This window comes from Notechis scutatus, chromosome 14, assembly GCF_049901735.1.
Source record: "Notechis scutatus isolate UNSWTSFEM ecotype Mainland chromosome 14, rNotScu1.2, whole genome shotgun sequence".
Taxonomy (NCBI): domain Eukaryota; kingdom Metazoa; phylum Chordata; class Lepidosauria; order Squamata; family Elapidae; genus Notechis; species Notechis scutatus.
The window spans coordinates 51857-74606 of record NC_142022.1 but is presented as its reverse complement, the minus strand read 5'-3'; the positions used below and the strand labels follow the sequence as shown (position 1 = coordinate 74606).

Genomic DNA, 22750 nt, shown 5'->3' with positions numbered 1-22750 from the left:
TTGCCGTGAATATATTTAATTGGAGAACGTGAAGGATGACACCCAGTCTGAACGGGCTCATTTGGAGAATCTGATTTATGACACACCCAGGGGGGATGGGGGGAAACAGGGTCACAGGGGACTGTAAATTACGTCTGCCAGAGTTGGCTTCACACAGGGCAGGGCCAGTAGGTCGCCTCTAATGAATCCTCTGAAGTTTTTTGAAGTTTGGCTTGAGAATCATGATTTAATGAGGGCGATTGCTGGATTCCTGACACCCTTCTAACTAGGAAGATTAACAATTTCCGTAGGCCAGCAATAGCAGTGGATTCCAGCCCGGGGCAAGGGGTTGGGCTAGATGAGCTGTGGGGCCTTGAAGGTAGCCGAGCTACAAGGCTGGGTCCTTCTCTGCCCGCTCACTGGAACCCTTTCCTCTCCTCTCCTCAGTCCGCGATCCAAGCAGCGGCCAGCGCCAGCATTGAGATCCAAAATGTCGTGGAGTTTTACAAGCAGTGGAAGGAGATGGGCTGAGCCCCCTTGGGTATCCCCGGGTTGGTTGAAGCTCCGTCTGCCCGTCTCTGGACGCACCGCATCGGAACGCAAGAACGTCACACCGCAGGCGCTAACCTTGGACACGACGCAATCGCGGCGGCAACCCACCAAATGACACCCGAGCCACCGGGGGTGTGTGTGCGCCAAACACCCAGGCGGGGGGCACACACACACAACATGAACGCAAACTGCCCCGCCATCACCTCCCCTCCCCGCAGAGGAGGTGGCGCACGTGGGGACATTGCAGCCCCTCTGGGGGAAGAGAGGCGCACCTTGGCCATGCCCCGGAGAGACGGGCGGGAGGGGGCCCATTCTGACGCTCGCTCGGTTTCTCGTCAGAAAGGCGCTGGCAGCTCGGCTTAACAATGAAACAAACAAACAAAAAAGGAAAAATTCCCTTGATTTTTGCCCCCCTCCTGTCTCCTCACTGCAGGAAGAAACCTCCCCAAGGGGGCCTGCGTGATCCTGGCGGGAATCGACCAGGATCGCCAGAGGAGGCTCTTTCGGAAACCGGCTGTGGGGGAAAGGGGCACGCTCTCCTCTTCGTTTTTAACTTAAATGTTCCTTTTTCCCCTAGTCCCCCTTCATTGTGTTTCTCGAGCGAAATTGACTCTTTTGGCGGGGAGGGGGCTGCCCTCGTTCCAGGGCGAGACAAAGGGAGGCTGGTGTGCCAGTCGGACTCCGAAACCTTGGAAGGATGGCCAAGAGTAGCACGGGACCTGGGAAAAAGTTTTAGGATGGAAGATACTTATTTCCTGGCCCTGTTTCTCTTTCTCTACCTTTGTCCTTTTTTAAAAAAAACAACCCCCCATTCTTTCCCCTTTTCCTCCTCCGCAGCCCCGGGGCCTTTGCATGCTGTCTGTCCCACTCCCCATCCACCCCACCCCACCCTTTCCTGGATGCAAGGGGGTGAGTAACCCTTGCAAAGGGGAAAAGCCAGCCAGACTCTTTGTGTCATTGCCTGGAGAATGGGAAAGGGGCTTTCTAGATAAAAAGGGAGGGAAATTCCAATTTTTTTAAAAAAAAAAACCAGGGACTGACTCTGATGAACCTTCCCCTCCCCTCACCGGCCTGCTCTCCCCTTCTTTCCCTTTAGAAAGTGGGATGCAGGAGAGGGTGAAGGAACTCTTTTAAGATGCTGGGCTTGGCTTTGCCCCATTCGGGGTAATCAAATCGGTAGCAGCCCCCAATTCTCCCTCCAACCTGGAGTAGCCGGACCAAACGTCTTTATTCTCTATAATACCCCCAGAGACGTCATCCTTGCGTTGCATGCGCTTAGCTTATTCTGACAGTTGGGGGAGAAGGGAAGAAGGCGCGGCGGGCCTGGAAATCCCGTCCCCCCCAGCCTGCCTGGAGAGGAAGCCCTGAGGCCTGGCCCCTGTCTTGCCCAGACGTGCAAAAAGGAAGCGTGGGACTTCCACCCAGCCACGTGGACAGTGGCATCGTCAACCTGCCACCCTTTCTTTCTCTCCCCCGCGCAGCTTCGTTCGACGGCAGAGAAAATGCCATTTGCCTTGATCTTATCCCACACCTGCATTGCAGCTCTGCCACCAGGAAGTGCGGTCTTTGGCTGCCTCTCTCTCTCCCTCCCTCCCTCCTTTCCTTCTTTCTTGTCTTTGCCTGGCTTTCCCCCTGCTGCCTGCCGCCCCCCACGTTCCCCCAAGGCCCCTCCCAGAGAAGGCAGCTCTTCCCAGCTCCTTCCCTTTCGGAGTGGTGGGCAGACCAAGAGCTGGCTTGGCTCTTCAGCACTGGGAGGGTTTCACCTCATCCCTGGCTTACCGTCGCAGAAACCCCTCCCTTCTCTCCCCCCCGGAAAAGAAGCATTCTGTGGATGGGTCCTGCTTTTGAATCCTGGCAATGGAAGTAGCCCTCCTTCCCCCCACCCCGACCCAGGAAGGGATCAGGGAGAAGCCCCTCAACCTTCAGAGAGACTCAGAGGGGAGTGGGGCTGGCCTGCGGGTTAAGGGGGTGTCAGCACATTCAGCTCGTAAGACACCTGCAGGAGGGCGAACTCTGCAACCGTCGGCATTTGTGGGGTGATCTGCACAATTTTGGCATTGATTTAACTTGGGGTTGTGTTGTTTTTGGGGGTGGGGTGGGGGGAGTGGGAAGGAAGCTCATTCAGAAGGGACATTTTTAAAATGGAGCGTTTAAGGGTCTCCACCCTGGCAGCCAAGACTGGCGGTCTGGTCAGGGGCTTCTCTTCAAGTGCTTGTCATGGGCGTGGGGGGTGCATCGGTCTGAGCCATGGCTCGCCTGTCTGTTGACAATGTCAGGAGCATTTTTTTAATTTTTATCGTTTTTTGGAGCAAGGGGAATTGCATTGCCATAAATAAACATTTGTGAAATCAAGAAGCTTCGTTTGTACCTGGAGGGGGAGAAGGGTAATTTTTTTTGGGGGTTCAAAAGATTTGTTCTTTCATGCTCACCTGGACAGGTAGAAGGAGCACCTGCTGGGCTCCAAGGGACAGGGCCTGCCCAGCCTGTATTGTGGTTTGCTGGCAGCCTGTGCAGATGACAGCGGAATCGGACAGTGGGGAAGAACGGGAACCAGTCTAGGAGTCTGGAGAGGATTCAGATGAGGGTCCTGCGTCTGATGCAGAGATGGGGCCAGGACCACCTGGGAGTGGGTTGGTGACTCCGGAGCCTCGAGTCTGGCAGCAGTGAGGCAGAGGACCCAAGGGAGCCTGTTCCCAGTGCACAGATGCGCAGAGCTGCCAGAAGGCCAGAGCAGTTAAGACAAAAGGGAGTAAGGCTGGGAGGTAATTGTCCCTCCCATAAGGTATGAAGGAAATGCAAAGGTGGAGAAACCTTTGCAGGAAGCAAAGTCGTTCGCTCTGTTCGGATTCAACCTTGAAGCTCTGTGTGGACTTTGGTTTTTTACAATTCATTTGGCACTTTAGTTGTTGGCTGCAACTCAAAGGAGAGAAAGGTGGGTGCTTATCTCGGGCAATTGTTTGGGACTCATTACTGGCTGGGAATGCACATAATTCCCAGTGTTGAAAGAAAACAAAGAGTGCTTAATTACAGTCTCGGGAAGCCTTGGTCAGAACAGCCTGCTCCCTGGTTGGTCTGTGGAGAAACGTCTTTTCAGGTGGAGCGCAATAAACCCAGTGCTGCCCAGTTGGGGCAGAATAGCCCAGGGCATGGAAGACCGCCAAAAAGAGAACCAGACGGCTGCGTGGTGACCCACAGAGCTTTCGTGCCGTTGTGAGTTTAGCAAATGCAAAATTAACATTAACTCACCTGTAGAGTCCTTGATGCTCTCTGAACTTGGTGGGCTTTCTTGCAGGTGTTTCATTACCAAAGTAACTTCATCAGTGCTAGTGGTGGTAGTGATAGCACTAAAGATCTCACCTATTTTTGGTGATGAAACGCCTGGAAGAAAACCCACCAAGGCTCAGAGAGCACCAAGAACCCCACAGTTCGACCCTGAGCTACAACTATTCTATTGATCAAGCCATCTTTTTTCTTTGAAATTGTGAAGAGAGTCCTTTCAGCTTCATTGGAAAGTCTTGGTTGAATGTGGGTCCTCTTAGTCCCTTCCTCTTGGCAATATCCAGTCTTTATGGTCATATTTTTCTTCGTTTATCAAAATACGGAATGCAAAGAAAAATGAAAATACTGGGAGAAAAGGAGAAGAAGAAAATGTGTAAGGCAAAGGGAAGAAGGAAAAAAAGTGTTGACCTCTTGACTCTTGGCACAGCAGAATAATAACCCAACCTCAGCTTTTTACTTTTCACATAATAGTGTATATACTAAAGGTGTCTGGTCTCCTGCTTGAGCGGGTGGGCGGGTTGGACTAGATGACCTACAAGGTCCTGTCCAACTCTGTTAATCTAATCTAACAGCCATTTCTATCACGACAAGCCTATTTAATCAGCCAAACCCAAAATCAAGAGTTTCCTTTTTTTCCCTACACCGAGCATGAAGTTCAAAAGCAGTTTCCCTTTCCAATTCTGTTCTTCATGCTGGGCTGTTGAAAACAGCAATAAAAAGCTTGGGAAAAAGCAGTTTCGAAAGTGGGAAGATGGGCAAGTTTAAAGTCTTGTTCAAACCTAGATTTTGCAGTAACCTTCCCCTGCCACGACCACCAAGCCAAGCCACACCCACCAAGCCACACCCACAGAACTGGCAGTAAAAAAAACCTGGATCCCACCACTGCTTTGTTTCCAAGAACACAATGGACTGGGTCCATTGGCATCTGGGGAGTTAAGTGGTTCCCTTGCAGGGATGGCTGGCCCAGCTTTGGAGGGCAGGAGAGGAGGCTTGGGCTGCCCTCTTCTTTTAAGATTTAATTAAAATGCATAGCATCAGCCCCTTGATGAGGTCTTCCCCCTTTTTCCCCCTTTTAAGCCCAGGGGAAGGTTGGCCATGAGAGGCAGAGAAAGCGCTCTGCGTTTGGCTTGAAGTCTTTGCCTTTCTCTGCTTCTGCGGCTCCAGCAGCCAAAAACAGCCACCGTGTCCTTAAATCACCCCATCACACTCTGGTGTCCTTTCAGATGATGGAGCTGATCCCTCCCAACAGAAGAGCTTTCTTTCTTTCTTTCTTTCTTTCTTTCTTTCTTTCTTTCTTTCTTTCTTTCTTTCTTTCTTTCTTTCTTTCTTTCTTTCTTTTTCTTTCTCTCCTTTTTTTTCTGTCCTTTTTCTTCTTTTTCTTTCTTTTCTTTCTCTTCTGTCTCTCTTTTTTCTCTTCTTCCTTCTTTCCTTCTTTCTTTCCTTCCTTCCTTCTTTCTCCCTCTCTCCCTCCTTCATTCTTCTTCCTCTTTTCTCTTTCTCTCTTTCTCTTTTCTTCTTTGGTTCTCTTCCTTCTTTCCTTCTTCCTTCCTTCCTTTTCTTTCTTCTTCCTTTCTCTGTCTCTCTCTTTCTCTCCCTCTTTCTCTCTTTCCTTCTTTTTTTCTTTCTCTTTCTTCTTTGTCTTCTTTCTTTCTCTTTCTTTCCTTCTTTCCTTCCTTCCTTCCTTCTTTTCTCTCTTCTGTCTCTCATTCTTTTCTTTCTCTCCCTCTTTCTTTCGCTCTCCCTCCTCCAATGCCGTTGTAACTTTGAATGGTCACTAAACAAAGCAGTTGTAGAGCGAGGGTTACCTGTATTTTGAGGAAAGCTCTCTCTCTCTCTCTCTCTCTCTCTCTCTCTCTCTCTCTCTCCGAACAGCCTGTGCAAAATATTGTCTTACCTTATGGCCAACAACGTTGGGACAGGTATTTGCACCTTCTCACATCCCCCTCCAGAAAGAGCCTTTGGAAAGACAGACAGACAGACAGACAGACAGACAGACAGACAGACACACACACACACACACACACACACACACACACACACACCTGGGCCTGGATCTCACTCTGCCCTGCCCTAAACCTGCAGCCACAAAGGCAGAATTTTGCTGTTGTTTTGCGAAGTCTTTGGGGGGAGAAAGCTTTCAATGAGTTTCTTTGTTGCTTCCTCAGTTTTGGGTTGTGGCTCCTGCGACAACAGGGCCCCTTTTCATTCCGCCGGCAGGCAGGGAGGGAGGGAAGGCGTCTTGGCAGGCGTCCATCAAGGCTGGCAAGGAAACCAAGTTGGACGGAAGGAGGGGACCAACAGAGACACTCAAGGAAGTTGCAGCAATCCGGAAGGCACCAATGAGAGGGACGCAGTTTGGTTGGGGGGCTGCAGGGATCCCCCCAGTAAGTCCCATCCTCTCCGCAGAAGGTATGGCTTGGATCTCTAGGAGTTGCCTTGGTTTTCTTCCACTCTTCCAAGGACGGGGTGGCCCTTCCTTCCTTTTTTTCTTTCTTTCCTTCCTTCCTTCCTTCCTTCCTTCTTTTTCCTTCCTATTTTTCCTTCCTTCCTTCCTTTTTTTTCCTTCCTTCCTTCCTTCCTTCCTTCCTTCCTTCCTTCCTTCCTTCCTTCCTATTTTTCTTTCCTTCCTTCTTTTTTCCTTCCTACCTTCCTATTTTTCCTTCCTTCCTTCCTTTCTTCCACCCACCTTCCTTCCTTCCTTCCTTCCTTCCTTCCTTCCTTCCTTCCTTCCTTCTTATTTTTCCTTCCTATTTTTCCTTCCTTCCTTCCCTCCTTCCTTCCACCCACCCACCTTTCTTTCTTTCCTTCCTTCCTTTCTTTCTTTCTTTCTTTCTTTCTTTCTTTCTTTCTTTCTTTCTTTCTTTCTTCCTTCCTTCCTTCCTTCCTTCCTTCCTTCCTTCCTTCCTTCCTTCCTTCCTTCCTTCCTTCCTTCCTTCCTTCTTTCTTCTTTTTTTTAAACAAGAATTTCCAGCATTTCCAAGTTGCTGGACAAAGTTTTTCAAGGCAGAGGGAAAAGGCCGCATGCTACGTTTCTCTCCTTCCTCAGGTGCCTTCAGGGTTGGAGGTCTGGACCTCCCCCAGTTGAAACAGGTCACAACAAAACTAACAAAACAAAACAGGCACTGCCTGCTGAAAGCCTTGGGATTATGCATCTTTTTCTTAAAACCAATGCCTTTCAATGAGTTCACCCTCTAAAATAAACCTTCATTTTCTTAGCATTTTTGAGTAGGGAAGTGTTTGAGAAGAGAGACAGAGAAGTCAGCTGGAGGCTATGGAGTGCTCCTAACTGCTAGACTCTTGAAGTGTTTTTATAAGTTGGAGGTGTTACCTTGGGTCTGTTATCTCATTTTGGGTTGTGAATGCAAACTGGATTTTCTTGGTGGGGTGTTGAAAGTTACGATTGTGAGCTGAAGCCGCCCTTTGATTGAGGAATGTTGAGCAATGGAGAGAGAGGGAGGGAGGGAGGGAGAGGGAGGGATGGATAGAAGGAGGGGGAGGGAGAAGAGAAGGAGAGAGGGGGGATAGAGAGGGAGAGGGAAGGAGAGAAGAGAGAGGGAGGGAGAGAAGGAGAGGGGGAGGGAGAGAGGAGAGGGAGGATGGAGAGGGAGAGGGAGGGAGAGAAGAGGGAGGGAGGGAGAGAATGATTTAACTGCTTTTATTTTAATCTAGAGCTGTGTTTCTCAACCTTGGTGACTTTAAGATGGGTGGACTTCAATTCCAAGAATTCCCCACCCGGCTGAGGAATTCTGGGAGTTGAAGTCCACCCATCTGAAAATCGACAAGATGAAGAAACTCTGAATTAGAGAAAAGACACCTGTATACTTGTGATAGCACACAATCAGGATTTGCAAGAATCAACACCCTGACCATTCATTTTATAAAGAAGAAGTGGTTCTTTATTATTCGTTATTATTATTTTATTTTTGACAATTCTCCGATGTGCTGGATTAGTGGTAATTTCTGGAGATATCAAAGCAGCTGTCATTTTAAATTCAGTGGCAGAGTTGACTTCTCATGGTGGAACAGAACCAGATCACCAATGCTGCTGAACCTATCGTGTCCTGTCCCGGAGAAGGTGGGAACCCTCATCACCAACCACCAAGGACCACCGAGAGTTTATTTTGGGGATACCCACACATATATATGTATATACTTTTAAGAAGAATTCTGCCTCTCATCTCCAGAAATGTTAACCATCAAGTTGCCTCAAATCTTCAGGATCCATCAAGTACCTCAGGTGAGTAATGGAATACAGAATAACAGTGTTGAAAGGGACCTCAGAGGTCTTCTAGTCCAACCCCTTGCTCAAGCAGGAGACCCTCTACCATTTCAGACAAGTGTCTGTCCAGTCTCTTCTTAAAAGCCTCCAGTGATGAAGCCCATACAACTTCTGAAGGCAACTTCTGTTCCACTGGTTAATTGTCTTTATAGAGTGGTATTAGTACCTCCCTTGATCTTGATTATATCTCTCTATTAATGCAACTTAGGATTGTATTCGTTTTTTTGGCTGCCTCTGCACACTGCTGGTTCACATTTAACTGGTTGTCTACTAAAACTTAAAAGATCCGACTTCCTCTTCCTATTAGGAATAATCAAGGATCAATACCCAAAAGAGATAAAATATATTATTTTACACATCCTAATGGCAGCCAGGATAGCTTTTGCCCAAATGTAGAAAGGACCCAACACTCCCACAGAGTCCTAAACAAAATATTGGAATGTGCGGAAATGGATATGCTTACTTGAGAAATGAAAGAGAAGGAGAACTCCGAATACTACTCAATTTGGCATAAATGGTATTAATGGTTAGAGAATAGATACAAAAAATAAGAAGAATGGATTAGTGTAATTACTATAAGTGACTTCAAGAGAATGATACGGTAGACACATAAAATATATAAGTATATATGATAGAGATAAGTATAAATAGAGATAACAGTTATTGGTTGATGTATATAAAACATAATATGATTTATAAGATAATTATATTTGTCGATGTCAAAACGCTGTCATAAATGTGAATATGATTTGTATTGGTAGAAAATATAATAAAAATCTAATTTTTTTAAAAAATGTAAAAGATCCATCTCAGAGTTACTGCTGTTAAGCCTGGTGGAACACTACTGGAAAGCTGCTCTCCTGTCCCCCCTGGTCCTTCTCTTCACTAGACTAGCCAGGCCCAGTTCCTGTAACCATTCTTCATATGTTTTAGCCTCCAGTCCCCTCATCATCCTAGTTGCTCTTCTCTGCACTTTTTCTAGAGTCTCAACATCTTTTTTATAATGTGGTGATCAAAACTGGATGCAGTACTAAGGCTTTATAGAGTGGTATTAGTACCTCACTTGATCTTGATTGTATCCCTCTATTAATACAACTTAGGATTGCAATGGCTTTTTTGACTGCTGCTGCACACTGCTGGCTCATATTTAGCTGGTTGTCCACTAAGACTCCAAGATCCCTCTCACAGCTACTGCTATTGAGCCTGGTTTCACCCAGTCTATATGTGTACTTTTGGTTTTTCTTGCCTAATGTAAGACTTTATCCTTCTCTACATTGAATTTCATTTTGTTAGATAGGGCCCAGTGTTCTAGTCTGTCAAGATCCATCTGGATCTTGAGCCTATCTTCTTGGGTGTTAGCTATTCCTGCCAGCTTAGTATCATCTGCAAATATGGTAAGTTTCCCTTCTATTCCCTCACCTGTCATTAATGAAGATATTGAAGAGTACTGGGCCTAAGACGGAACCTTGTGGCACCCCACTGCTTACTTCCCTCCAGGTAGTCATAGACCCATTAAGGACTACTCGTTAAGTACAGTTTGCCAGCCAGTTGCAAATCCATCTGGTGGTGGTGCTATCTATCCCACTTTTTCTAGCTTCCCAAGAAGTAGGTTCTGGTCTACTTTGTCGAATGCCTTGCCGAAGTCTAAGTATATTATTCTTGGATGAGAAGAAGAAAAATCAAAGAAGTCCAGTTGTCTTTCGGAAAATAATTTTTATATTACCACCTTTTGTACCTTTTTTATAAACATCGAAGTTTCATTCTCTCCCACATCCAGCACGAAGTTCAGAAGTGGTTTCCATGTGAAAACAAAAGTACTTATGCTCTTTTCTTTGATCAAGGTAATCAGCTTTGTGTTTTGACCTAAACTTCCCCAACAGCGCAAAGCTGACTCTTCATCCCGATAAACTGTTTAGTTTACAGTTTAGTTTACAGTGAATTCCTCTCCAGCAAAGTCCCGGCCAACAGCCTTTCAAGATGTTTCAAAATTATAGACCTTTATCAGACTTGGAGAGTTGCCAGGCTAATATCTTTCAGACGTCACACTGTAGCAGACAATATTTGGCAAGAATGCAGGAACAGATCTTCACCCAAATGAACTAATTGTCTCCTGCAAAAACCCACTCCCCTTTCACTCCTCTTTTATTCCCTATGAGAGGGGCTATTCACTGTCCACCTGTGGCTTTACTCCTGAGTTGACCCTTGTTCCTCAGCTGTTCCTTTCTCCTGGCAGCTCTGTGCATGCGCACACTGGGAACAGGCTCCAGCTATTCTTCTGCCCCACTGATCTCTGACTCTGAAGGCAGCTGATAACTGCTGGACGGCCCTGGTCCCATCTCTGCCTCTGATGCAGAGCCCTCGTCAGAGCCTTCCCCCGACTCCAGGACTGGCCCACGTTCCTCCCCAACTTCCTCACTGTCCGAGTCTGCCACCAGCTCCGCTGGCCTCCGGCGGGCCATAACATTTTGTGCCGTTTCAACCATCTCCATCCACTATGTAACCATTCTTCCATAGCAGGCATTTTTGAACAACCATGGATGGTTGAGACTCTCCATAGATATTCCCCTAAAAACGGCAGTGATTCACTTCCACAATGGTGGCAGCAAAAGCGCATAAACTGGGCAGGGTTCATTGAACAACTGTCTTGCTTAGCAATGGAAATTCTGGCTCAAATTTTGGCCATAAGGTGAGGACTTCCTGCACATGGAAAGGCACCAAAGGTTGATGGTTTTCCAGAGCACCTAGGTGTGAAATTATGCAGTGCGGCAAAAGCTGTATTCGGATCAGGGATGTGAGGTGCCCAACTCCTAACCCCGAGACGGAGGCAGCTGTGATTATGTACCTGAAAAAGAACCAGGATCAAAGCAGTTAAGAATAACAATAATTTTCGAAGGAAATTGGCTTTAGGAGTAGAGTTTGTCAGTGATTCCTGAATGAGGCAGTAAACTCAGTGAATTTAAAGGAAATATTATAGCTAGCCAGATGTTACCATCTTCTCTGCCAGGTTAAGCTCTCTTGTCTGAAGTGGTACAGGGTCTGAGCAGGTGGTTGGACTAGAAGACCACCACGGTCCCATTCAGCTCAATTATTTGGAGGAGGAGGAGTGGGAGGGAAGAGGAAGAGAAGGAGAGAAGGGTTAGACTAGAAGGCCTCCAAGTTAGACTAGAAAACCTATTATGCTGAGGAGAAGGACAATGGAGAAGGAGAAGGAGCAGGAGAGAAGGATCTCCTGCTTGAGCAGTGGTTGGACTAGAAGACCTCCATGGTCTCTTCCAACTCTATTATGTGGAGAAGGAGAAGCGTAGGGGGAGGAAGAGGAGGAGGAGATGACAAGGGTCTTCTGCTTGAGTAAGGCATTGGACTACAAGACCTCCAAGGTTCCTCCCAACATTATGGAGGAGGAGGAGGAGGAGGAGGAGGAGAGAAGGGTTAGACTAGAAGGTCTCCAAGTTAGACTAGAAAACCTAGTATGCTGAGGAGAAGGACAATGGAGGAGGAGGAGAAGCAGAAGAGAAGGATCTCCTGCTTGAGCAGTGGTTGGCTTAGAGGACCTCCCAGGTCCCTTCCAACTTTTCTGCTTTTCTGTTAAATTTGAGGACAGTTGAGCCTCAATGAAGACTCCCACTGTCAGGGCTCCCAGAAGGTGGTGCTCCATTCAAAATCCAAGAAAGACACTCTTAATATAGAGACTCCATTAATATAGAGAAAATAACTTTTTACTGGAATTCAAGTGGTAGCATCAAAGTAATTCTAGATCTGAGGAATTATGCATGAAAAACACATATCCAAAGTGATGGCAACATTCCCACCCACCATAGTTCAAACAGTCCATCCAATTGAAGATATGTATACTGTCATGTGGGGCATCTTCAGGTGGTGATGCAGACACCTGGCCCTTGACCTTGGCCTATTTTGATAAGGAACCGCAGTTGCTCAGTAAGCAAGCAAATAAGCATAAAAAATAAAAGTTTTTTTCCCCAAGTTATTCAGTTCATTCTCTAAAACCTCCAGCACACTTCCCACTCTCACAAAGCTCAATTGATTCACCACCACCCCCGTTACTATGGCAGCCGAAAAGATAGCAAGAGAAAGGAAAGGTGTCTTGAAGGCTGACACATGGGGACTGTAATCCCAACGTTTTTAGATCTCTCGCTTTTTATCTCATAGATTTTCTGGGAAGAAGGTATCATGTCGGGGTACCGACACCCCAAAAGTTCTGCCTTGGATTGCGTCCTCAGCTCCTTCCAACTGAACAATGAAACTGTCAATATTTGGACTCACTTCCTTCCAACTTGGTAAGTTTGTGGATTTTTAGCCCCAATTCAGGGGTTGGTTGGTACCTGCTTGTTCGTCTTATCTCCTCCTCCTCCTCCTCCTCCTCCTCCTCCTCCTCCTCCTCCTCCTCCTCCTCCTCCTCCTCCTCCTCCTCCTCCTCCTCCTCCTCCTCCTCCTCCTCTTTGCCCAATTGCACCAACTGCTCGAGTGATTCTCTTCCTGGAGGACTTATGGCTAACCCTCAACTTGCAACATTCATTTAGTGACCATTCAAAATTGGAAAACGGAGGAGATCCCTATAGATGAGAATGTGCTTAGGAAAATATTAGAATGTGCAGAAATGAACAGATTAACGCTTGCTATAAAGGAAAAAGAACACACCGAGTCTTACGTGACATGGGAGCTATTTTATAGATTTTTGGAAACTAAAAATAGAAGTGAGAAACATAAATAGAGATTAATGAAATAAGGAATATATGTTTAAGATAGAGATGTAAACAATATGATGATAATTATATATGATTGTTAAGATTGCCATTACCTAATATAATATTTTCATCAGAAGATATGTTAAGAGGGAGAAATGAATAGAGTTATAATGCTGATTATTAATATTGTAAGATTAGCTCAATACCTGTGCCTCGCAATGAAACTATGTGATGGGGCTTAGTTTTGGGGGAGGAAAATAAGGGGGGGGGGGATTCTGCCTCTGCCTACCAGTATCCATCGGTATTCATCTGGCTAGTGTCCTGTCAGTGTGTGAGAGAGTTGAGGGCTGTTTGGAAACTGAAACAGTATTTGCTGTATGAGCAAGGAGACAGCAAGGAGACTGGGCGTGGCTTAACTCAACTGTTCTGTACTAAAGCTGCTTGGTATTGTGAAAGTAAAACTGAAGCTGAAACTCCTCTCCTCTGCTTGTGCTTTGCATTTGGAAGAGATTTCTTTTCAGGTGGTGTGGGTGAGTAGAATTCCTTAGCATCAGAGCTTGTTAATAATAATAATAATAATAATAATAATAATAATAATAATAATAATAATAATAATAATAATATAGGAAATGCTAATGCTCTGATGGTCATTTGGAAAAATCCTTTCTTAGTGAGCACTTAGAAGTCAAGATTTCAAGTTTGTACGCTTTACGGTTCTGGAGATTTTGTGATGATGCCTGAGTGGTATTTCTCTTCTATATATATAGAGAATTATGATCAATGTAATGAATATTGTAAATTTTGATTGTAGTAGCCCAGAGACATCTGTACCCAGACAACAAACTGTTTAATGGAAGATGATCAAGTTAAAAAAACAAAAAAACTTATATTAAAAAAACCCAAAGTTACAATGGCATAGCCTTGGAAAAAGTGACCATTTTTCATGCTTACAACCATTGCCCGTGATCAAAATTCAGACTCTTCCTCATCCAAATCTTGGCGTGTCTTGGTGGGCGTGGCAGGGGAAGGATACTGCAAAATCCCCATTCCCTCCCCACCCCACTAGCCTGCTTTCCAGCTCCGTTCTCAGGACTCAGGAGGCGGAGAATAGATGGGGGGGTGGTCAGTGGTGGGATTGGCCAGTTCTCTGAACTACTCAAAATAGTTCAGAGAACTGTCCACTACTGGCTCTCCAGAACTGGTCAGAATGGCTGAATACCACCCTCTGACCATATATGTATTTTTAGTCCAATATTTTTTCTGCATTGTTGGATGGGTCAGTTCAGCGGCCAAAGGGGAGTCACAGCGTTGATAGCCTTTCTCCCCTTCCAGGTACTTTTTATGGCGCTTTGTGATGCTCTCCTATCGCTTGGACTTCTGGAGCGACACCTACAGCTGGCCATTCCTGGCCTACATGGCTCTGGTCTGCCTCTATCCCTTCACGTCCAGCTGTGCTCACACCTTCAGCACCATGTCCACCCATGCGCGACACATCTGCTATTTCCTGGACTACAATGCCCTCAGCCTTTATAGTTTGGGTAAGGGCTTGTGGTTTTAAGGCTGACCTTCTTCCTGTTGTCTCCTTTCCGAGGGGTTGGTTTTTTTTTTTACCAAATGCCAAATTTGCTGGGGCATTCTGGAAGCTACAGATGAGTGGTGCGGGGGCCAAGTGGTAGAGCTCTCGCCTCACAATCAGGAGGCTGTGAGTTTCAGCCTAGGTATTTCTCTCTCTGGGCACATTGAGAATATATCTGCTGGGGGGGGAAAACTCAGCACTGGCGACAGGAAAGGCATCCGGTCAGTAAATACGGAGCTCCATTCAAGTGCCCAGACTCCACCCCGTAAGGGATTATGGGGTCATTAAAAGATTATTATTATTATTGTTATTATTATTATTAGTAGTAGTAGGAGTAGTAGGAGTAGGAGTAGTAGTCTTAGTCTTAGTGTTGTTGTTGTTGTTGTTGTTGTTGCTGTTGTTGTTGTTGTTGTTGTTGTTATTATTATTATTATTATTATTATTATTATTATTATTATTATTATTATTATTATTATTATTATTATTCTGGAAGCTGCAGCTTCAAAGTTTCTTGGGAGATACCAGGTTGGGGAAGAGAATGAACCAGAGTTTCTAAATTTTACGTGAACTTCAACTCCCAGAATTCCTCCACCAGTGAGCTTTAATAGAGATGGACTTCAACTGCCAGGATTCCCCAGCCAGCCATGTTGGCTGGGGAATTCTGGGAGTTGAAATCCACCCGAATGGGTGATTCTGGGAGTTGAAGTCCATCCATCCTTAAAGGGCCAAGATTGAGAAAAACTGCCATGAATGAAATGTGCATTTATATACTCTCAAATCACTCCATCCTTAACTGCTTTGATTTTTCAAAGCCACAATGAAATACAGCGTAGTCTGAAGATGGGCTTGAGAACTCTTTCCCCCCCTATGGGACAGGGAACCAACCGCAAAGTATTTCACAATTCTGAGCCTTGAGTCATGGAGGCAGGATTAGAAGCCCCCTCCCTCCTAAACGTGTCCTTGTGTGTGTTTCAGGCTGTGCGTTCACATATGGCGCCTACGCCATGCCGGATCGTTGGGTCAACAGCCTGGGGCATCACTGCTTTGTCCCCATGGCTGCCATAAATTCTTTGATCTGCACCAGCCTTTCTTGCTATTCTCGGTAGGTATTTCAGACTAACAGAGTTGGACGGGAGCTTGGAGGTCTCCTAGTCCAACCCACCCCCCCTGCTCAAGCAGGAGGAGACCCTGTACCATTACAGAAAAAATGGCTTTCCAATCTCTTCTTAGAAACCTCCAGTGATGAAGCAGCCACAACCACTGGAGGCAAGTTGTTCCCCTGGTTAGTTGTTCTCATTGCAAGAAATTTCTTCTTCCTCTCCTCCTCCTTCCCCTCCTCCTGCTTTTCCTGCTCTTCCTGCTCTTCCTCTTCCTCCTTTCCTCCTACTCCTCCCCCTCTTCTTTCTTTTCCTCTTCTTCCTCCTCTTCCTCCTCTTCTCCTCCTCCTCCTTCCCCTCCCTCTCTTCCTCCTCTTCCTCACTCTCTAGGTTCCTAGAGCTGGGGTGGCCCCGCTGGAGTAAGACTGTCCGGACAGCTGCCTTCGTCTACCCGTTCTTCTTCGACAACATCCCACTCTTCTTCAGGGTAGGCGCCAGAGGGGAGAGGGGAGAAGGGACGCTGGGCAGGGCTGTGGGTCCCTTGGTGGGATTCAATTTTTTTTACTGTGGGCGTGGTTTGGTAGACATGGTGTCGCTTGGTGGGCGTGGCTTGGTGTGGCAGGGGAAAGATATTGCAAAATCCCCCTTTCCTCCCCACCCCCCTAACCTGCTTTCCAGTTCTGTTTTCCTGTGCAGGGCAACCAAAGAAGACCCAGCCAATCAGCTGGGACTCAATGGGAGGCAGAGAAGAGATGGGGCAGGGCCAGTCAGAGGTGGGACTGGCCGGTTCTCTGAACTACTCAACGTTGCTGCTCCTGGTTCTCGAGAACTGGTCTGAACCAGCTGAATACCACCTCTGCATCAGAAGGATCAGCCGTAGTTTAGCCCACACTGCCAAACTGGGGGACATCTCTGGAAATATTGAGGATGGGCTTCATTGAGGGAGGGTGTTTTTCTTTGCAAAATGGTTTGCCCCCTCAAAGAGAGAGGAGCTTTTCTGCAGGAAGGCAGGCTGTATGGGGAGGGGGGATGGCCTTGGAAGACTCGGTGTTCTGACCAAAGCTTCCTGAGACAGAAACAATCACAGGCTGTTCCCAAAAACCTGTTTTTATTAATTTAAACGGCTGTGAATTATATGCATTCACAGCCCATCATGAGTCCCAAATTGTTTATGAATAGTCCAACAGAAGTCTGCCACAGTCCTTCGGGATAAGGCTGATAAGCACCCACCTTTATTTCCCTTGAAAGGCTGCCAATTGCCAATTAGCTGTACAAAGCCAAAGTCAATACGAAGCTGCAGAGTTTAAACCGACCAGAATGAACAAAGTTGCTTCCCACAAAGGTTCCTGTCCCTTTGCTCCTCCTTTATGTCTTATGGGAGAGGGCCAATCACCTCCAAGCCTTACTCCCAAGTCGCCCCTTTTGTCTTAACTGTTCTTGCCTTCTGGAAACTCTGAGCAAGCGCGCACTGGGAACAGGCTCCCCCTGTTCCTCTGCCTTGCTGCTGTCAGATTCTGGAGGCTCTGGAGTCAGCACATAACTCTCAGATGGCCCTGGCCCCATCTCTGTTTTGGACACAGGACCACCGTCTGAGTCCCAGACTCCAGAACTGGCCCATGTTCCTCCCCACTGTTTGATTCTGCTGCCAGCTCCGCAGGCCGCTGGTGGACCACAACACTCAGAGGGGAAGAGATGCTGCCTGGGGTATGGCTAGATAAGCAGACCCCCAGCCCTCAGCTGCTCAATGGGTGGAAAGAACGGCTCCTCCCAACATTATCAGGCTATCGGGGAGATTTGCACAGTTGGTCCTCGACGTACCGCCACAATCGAGCCCAAAATTTCTCTTGCTAAGTGAGACACTGGCTAAGTGAGTTTTGCCCCCTTTTACAACCTGTCTTGCCCTCCGTTAAGTAAATCACTGCAGGGGTGTCTAAGTTAGCAACCCGGTTGTTCAGCGAATCTGGCTTCTCCATTGACTCTGCTTGTGAGAAGGTTCCAAAAGGGGAATTGGGTGATTTTGGGATATCGCAACCGTCATAAGTAGGAACCAGTTGCCAAGCGTCCGAATTTGCCAAGCGTCCTGTGACCTGGGGGGTGCTACACAGGTTGTAACTCTGACAAACGGTCCCCATTTTTCAGTGCCATTGTAACTTTGGACTAAATGAACTGCTGTAAGTCGAGGACCGCCTGTAATTTGGTCTTGTCCAGACAGAGTTCCATTCTGCTTTCAAATTACAAGCAAATGTTGATGCAATTCTAGAGAATAAATACTATGGTTAAAGATTTATTTATTTAAATAATATTTAAAGACGAGTAGGTGTTAAATACTACTCCAGAAATACAAAATCGGACGGTCTGTCAGGAGTTTTGGCAATTGGGAGTAAAGTGACTTTCCATCTTGTCGTAAGCATCACTGTGCTGGTCCCATAGTCCACGGTCTGGGCGGCTGGGGAGGATGAGCTCTGCTGTACTCTGATTCCACTTTTGAGGGCCAACTCGTGGTGGTCTCCTTTCCTTTCCAGCTTTTGTTCTGTTTTGGCGATGATTGTACGTGGAACGACTCCGTGGCTAGTTATTTCTACCACCTGTTCTTTGCCCTGCTCACTGGCTTCCTTTTCGCGTCGCATCTGCCGGAACGGCTGGCTCCCGGTCGCTTCGATTTCATCGGTAAGCAAGGATATGTGCGTTTATGAAGCGTTTCTGAAGCCAGAAAGTTGATGGGTTTGTCTGTTTGTTAGTATCCCACCTATATTATTTTACAAATCAGGTAGTCCTTGACTTATGACCACAATGGTGCCCAATATTTCTGTTGCTAAGCGAGACAGTTAAGTGAGTTTTGCCCCATTTTATGACTTTTCTTGCCCTGTTGTTAAGTGAATCTGGCTTCCCCATGGACTCAAATATTTATTTATTAGGAGGCCGGCAGCCCCAGCAAAAAGTTTGTCTCTCACCGCAGGCTAACAAGTCTGTCCATCTGGGAGGTGAATAGTTGTCTGCCACATCTATTCATCTCTTCCCCCTGCCTTTCATCCCCAGAGCTAGGGTGGGGCTTCGCTAGCAGCGGTGGCTCTTCCGTCCCAAGGACCGTCTCATAGATTTCCACTGCTCTCCTCTCCTCTCCTCTCCTCTCCTCTCCTCTCCTCTCCTCTGCCTTTTGTGCATCCAAGCGTCAGGCACTGGGCCCAGCTGTTCCTCCTCTTCCTCATCAGCCACCTCCAGACCTGGGGGCTGTTGACTCTCTGTCTGAGGGTTGACGGACAGCCCAGGCTCCGCCTCAGCTAGCTCCATTCCTTCTTCCCCCTCGGAGCTCTCAGGTTGCCCTGATGCTGACCCTGACTCCCACTCTGCCTCCTCCTCCTCCTCCTCTGATTTGGCTGCTGGGGGGGGGCAGCAGCTGATGGGCCACAACAGGTCTCTTCCAACTCTACTATTTTTTAAAATAGTGTTCATTCCTCTCCGTGTCCTCTTCTCATTCTTCATCACCGGAAGCTTTGAAGAAGAGACTAGACAGCCGTCCATCAAAAATGGTGTAGGCAGGGTCTCCTGCTTGAGTGGGTGGGGGGTTGGACTAGATGACCTACAAGGTCCCTTCCAGCTCTGTTATTCTGTTATTCTCTCCCACCCCTCTTCTCCCCCATCTCTAGGCCATAGCCACCAGCTGTTCCACATCTGTGCCGTGGTGGGCACTCATTTCCAGTTGGAAGCCATCCTGGGCGACATGAACTCTCGGCGGGCATGGCTGAGCGCCCACAGCCCGCCGGCCACATTCACCCGTACTTTCGTCATTCTGGGTGCCACCTTGGTGGGCAACCTCCTCCTCTTTGCTGCCTTCACTGTGGCCCTCTTCCGCTTACCAGGTTCCATCCGGATCCTGCAGGGCAGCCTTCTCGAGCCGGAGGGACCCAAGGAGAAGTAGCTGCTGGGGGGGACGACCCCCACCACGGTGGCATGTCTGGACTGGCGGGCCCTGCCAACTCACTGGTGATGCCTTCATACCTGAAGATCGCCTGGGCGTGGAGGGAAATGGAGCCCTGGGGGAGAAGGGGCCTAAATGGAGCAGAATGTTGGACTCCATTGTCATCGTAAGTCGAGGACTAACTGTGACTGTATTTCCCTGTGTTGGTGGCGAAGGCCTGACAAGCAGGAGAGAAGGCGGGCTCCAATTTTGCCGGGCAAGGGGGTGTTGAGTTCAGTTCCTGCCCAGTTCAATAATTCCAGGCTAAAGTTAGGGTTGCCCATGCATTGTTGTGGCCCGCCAGTGGCCAGCACAGCTGGCGGAAGACTCAGACAGTGAGGAGGTTGGGGAGGAACATGGACCAGTCCTGGAGTCTGTGGAAGGCTCTGACGAGGGCTCTGCATTGGAGGCAGATATGGGGCCAGGGCCATCCGACAGTTATCAGCTGCCTTCGGAGTCAGAGATCAGCAGGGCAGAAGAACAGCTGGAGCCTGTTCCCAATGTGCTCATGCACAGAGCTGCCAGAAGAAGAGAACAGTCTTCAGCTGTTCTTCTGCCCCACTTATCTCTGACTCCAAAGGCAGCTGATAATGTCAGATGGCCTGGCCCCATATTTGCCTTTGATACAGACCTCTCATCAGAGCCTCCTCCAGACTCCAGGACTGGCCCATGTTCCTCCCCACAACATGCGTAAGGGAAATCATCTCGGAAAGAAGCCAAGGAGATGGTAGCCAAGAGATGCTTGGAAGCTGCCCCAACAGATGGACCAAGTATGTAGCAAATATGGCTGGAGGGTCGAGGCAGGTTGTAGAGAGATCTGGAAGAAAAAGGCATCTCCAGGTCGGTCTTTCCTTCGATCGTTGGATCAAGGGAGCCAACCATTGTCTAGAGCAGGGGTCTCCAACCTTGGCCCCTTGAAGACTTGTGGACTTCAACTCCCAGAATTCCTCAGCCAGCTTTGAGCGTTTCTCAAGCTTGGCCCCTTGAAGACTTGTGGACTTCAACTCCCAGAATTCCTCAGCCAGCTTTGGGAATTGAAGTCCATAAGTCTTCAAGGGGCCAAGGTTGGAGACCCCATAAAGTGGCCAAGGTTGGAGACCCCTGTTCTAGAGAAGATGATGGGAGTGGAGGTTTGAAGGTATCCAGGCAGGCTAGTCTAGAGAAAAGAAGGACTCGGGGGGCAGGAATAGCAGTCTTCCAGTATTTGACGGGCTGCCCCAAAGAAGAGGGAGTCAACTTATATAGCATGACAGGTAGTCCTTGATTTACAACCATTCATTTGATGGTGCAAAAATGAACTGTGGCCTGTCCTCACAATTAAGACTGTCGCAGCAATTCCCCAGGGTCATGGGGAGGGCGGGGTCACCCTCTGGGACCTTCCCAGCCAGCTTCTGACAAGCCAAGTCGATGGAAGGAGCTGGATTTGTTTAACGGCTGTGGTACTGCCGTGATTCACTTAACAACAGTGGCAGAAAAGGTCGTGAAATCCTACGTGGCTCACTTAACAACCACCTCGCTTAGAAATGGAAAATTCTGACTCCACCCCCACCCCCATTGCAGTCGTAAATCAAGGTCTATCTGTATGAGCCCTTTCCCATTGGCCCAAGAAGGCAACGGTAGGTGTGGCTTAGCCAATGTGGCCAATCAGGGTTCGAAAGGAGTGTACGATACTTGGCAGCGAGTTCTATAATGGAGAGGTTTCCTTTTTGAGGTGTTCTTTCTCTCCAGCTCTGTGGCTTGGAGGGCCCAGATCACCCAGTTGACTAACAATATATTAACTTTTAATTAACTGTCTTTTTCTTTAGTGTTGTGGGACAGCCCCGATATACTTTGAAGAGTTGTATCAATTTCTCTCTGTTTGGACAAACAGTGTTTGCTGCTAAAAAAATAAATAAAGTCAGTCAAGTCACAAGAAAGCCCCAAAAATACATGAAGGAAACCAGGCTGAGAAATATATATCTTGTTTATTGTCTTAACAAAATAAAGATGTTATTTGTTTATTTTTTTAAAAAAAAAGAAGGATAATTGTGGTGTTTGAGATGAAACAGACTTGCTTCAAAACTGGAAAGACGGGAAAAAATAAAATTTGAAACCAATTGTTCATTTTTTTTTGTCTCTGCTTGTTTGTTTGGAAGGTCCATAATGAACTCTGAAGTAGAACACGGTTAGGGACCTCAGAGAGCTTCTAGTCCAACCCTCTTTTCAAGGCAGAAGACTTCAAGAAGATTAAGTTATATAATTGTGTAAATACATAAGTAGGTGAGCGTATAATTCTTGGAGTTTTTACTCTGCCGTGGTGGTTCGGTCAACCCACATTATTTGCCAACTGCTCTTTTTCCCCATATCTCAAAAGGGTTCCCATAGTAACTTGCATGCAACCATGGCTTGGAGTCTCTTTTGGAAAGGCTTATGATATCAAAGAGAAATGGAAAGAAAAGGAAGAGCAGAAGAATTCCAAACTCTCGCCTTTTTCATATCATGACCTCCTGGAAACTTGGTTTGGGAAAGTGATGGAGACCAAATGGAGCTGTTCCTCCATTGCTCTGACTTGCTCCCTTGGTTGCTTTTCTGGAAAAGGACTTGCTCTGGTCCACATTAAAGTTCTACAGATCTTTAAAGTTCCTCAGCAGAGATCCAGACAATTCATGGGCAGAGAAATGTGGTAGAAGGTTCCTTGGGGTACTTCTAGTGGTGGAATTCAAATAATTGAACAACCGGTTCTCTGCCCTAATGATTTCTTCCAACAACCAGTTCACCAAAATGCTCAGACAGTTAACAACCGGTTCTCCCGAACTGGTGCGAACTGGCTGAATCCCACCACTTGGGTTCTTCCATGGCAAAGTTTCTCAAGCTTTGGTCACTTGAAGACTTGTGGACTTCAACTCCCAGAATTCCTGGGAGGTCTGGCTGGGGAATTCTGGGACTTGAAGTCCACAAGTCTTCAAATGACCAAAGCTTGAGAAACACTGCCCTATGGGATTGAGAGGTTCTTCAAGGAAGAACTTTCAAGAAAAGAAGCAACCTATAAATAAAGAGATCAGGGACGCGGTGGCTCAGTGGCTAAGACTTTGAGCTTGTCGATCAGAAAGGCCGGCAGTTCGAATCCCTAGCGCCATGTAACGGAGTGAGCTCCCTTTCCTTGTCCCAGCTTCTGCCAACCTAGCAGTTCAAAAGCACGTAAAAAAATGCAAGTAGAAAAATAGGGACCCCTTTGGTGGGAAGGGAACAGAGTTCCATGCACCTTCGGCGTTTAGTCCTGCCGGCCACGTGACCAAGAGACGTCTTTGGACAGCACTGGCTCTTCGGCTTTGCAACGGAGATGAGCACCGC

The 22750-nt window shown here is 47.3% G+C and overlaps 2 protein-coding genes across 4 annotated transcripts in view; both read left to right on the top strand.

Annotated features, from left to right (window-relative positions):
- Nucleotides 1-1545, top strand: part of SMG5 (SMG5 nonsense mediated mRNA decay factor) — a 41833-nt gene extending 40288 nt beyond the window's left edge. The window contains exon 22 of the mRNA XM_087943492.1: nt 427-1545. Coding sequence (XP_087799618.1) covers nt 427-510 — 84 coding nt within the window. The 3' untranslated portion in view covers nt 511-1545. The remainder of the gene's footprint in view (nt 1-426) is intronic.
- Nucleotides 1546-5944: 4399 nt separating this feature from the next.
- PAQR6 (progestin and adipoQ receptor family member 6) lies at nt 5945-21521 on the top strand. Of its 3 annotated transcripts, none has more exons than XM_087943755.1 (8): nt 5945-6219; nt 7807-8047; nt 12257-12384; nt 14125-14330; nt 15344-15470; nt 15856-15952; nt 17988-18146; nt 19110-19326. In XM_087943755.1, the coding sequence occupies exons 2-8, from the start codon at nt 7997-7999 to the stop codon at nt 19185-19187; spliced, it is 846 nt and encodes a 281-aa protein (XP_087799881.1). In that variant the 5' UTR covers nt 5945-6219; nt 7807-7996; the 3' UTR covers nt 19188-19326. The 3 variants fall into 3 exon arrangements, with proteins under 3 accessions (XP_087799881.1, XP_087799880.1, XP_087799882.1); XM_087943754.1 differs by having other exon boundaries at nt 5950-6219; nt 17988-18132; nt 19110-21521; XM_087943756.1 differs by lacking the exons at nt 5945-6219; nt 7807-8047 and having other exon boundaries at nt 12304-12384; nt 14108-14330; nt 17988-18132; nt 19110-21521.
- Nucleotides 21522-22750: the final 1229 nt, after the last annotated feature.

Bases quoted from the DNA above. Each gene is read 5' to 3' on its own strand.
- PAQR6 (XM_087943754.1), top strand. From the start codon at position 7,997: ATGTTAACCATCAAGTTGCCTCAAATCTTCAGGATCCATCAAGTACCT. The intron at 12,385-14,124 runs GTAAGTTTGTGG...CTCCCCTTCCAG, and splicing joins ACTCACTTCCTTCCAACTTG to GTACTTTTTATGGCGCTTTG. The intron at 15,471-15,855 runs GTAGGTATTTCA...CTCACTCTCTAG, and splicing joins AGCCTTTCTTGCTATTCTCG to GTTCCTAGAGCTGGGGTGGC.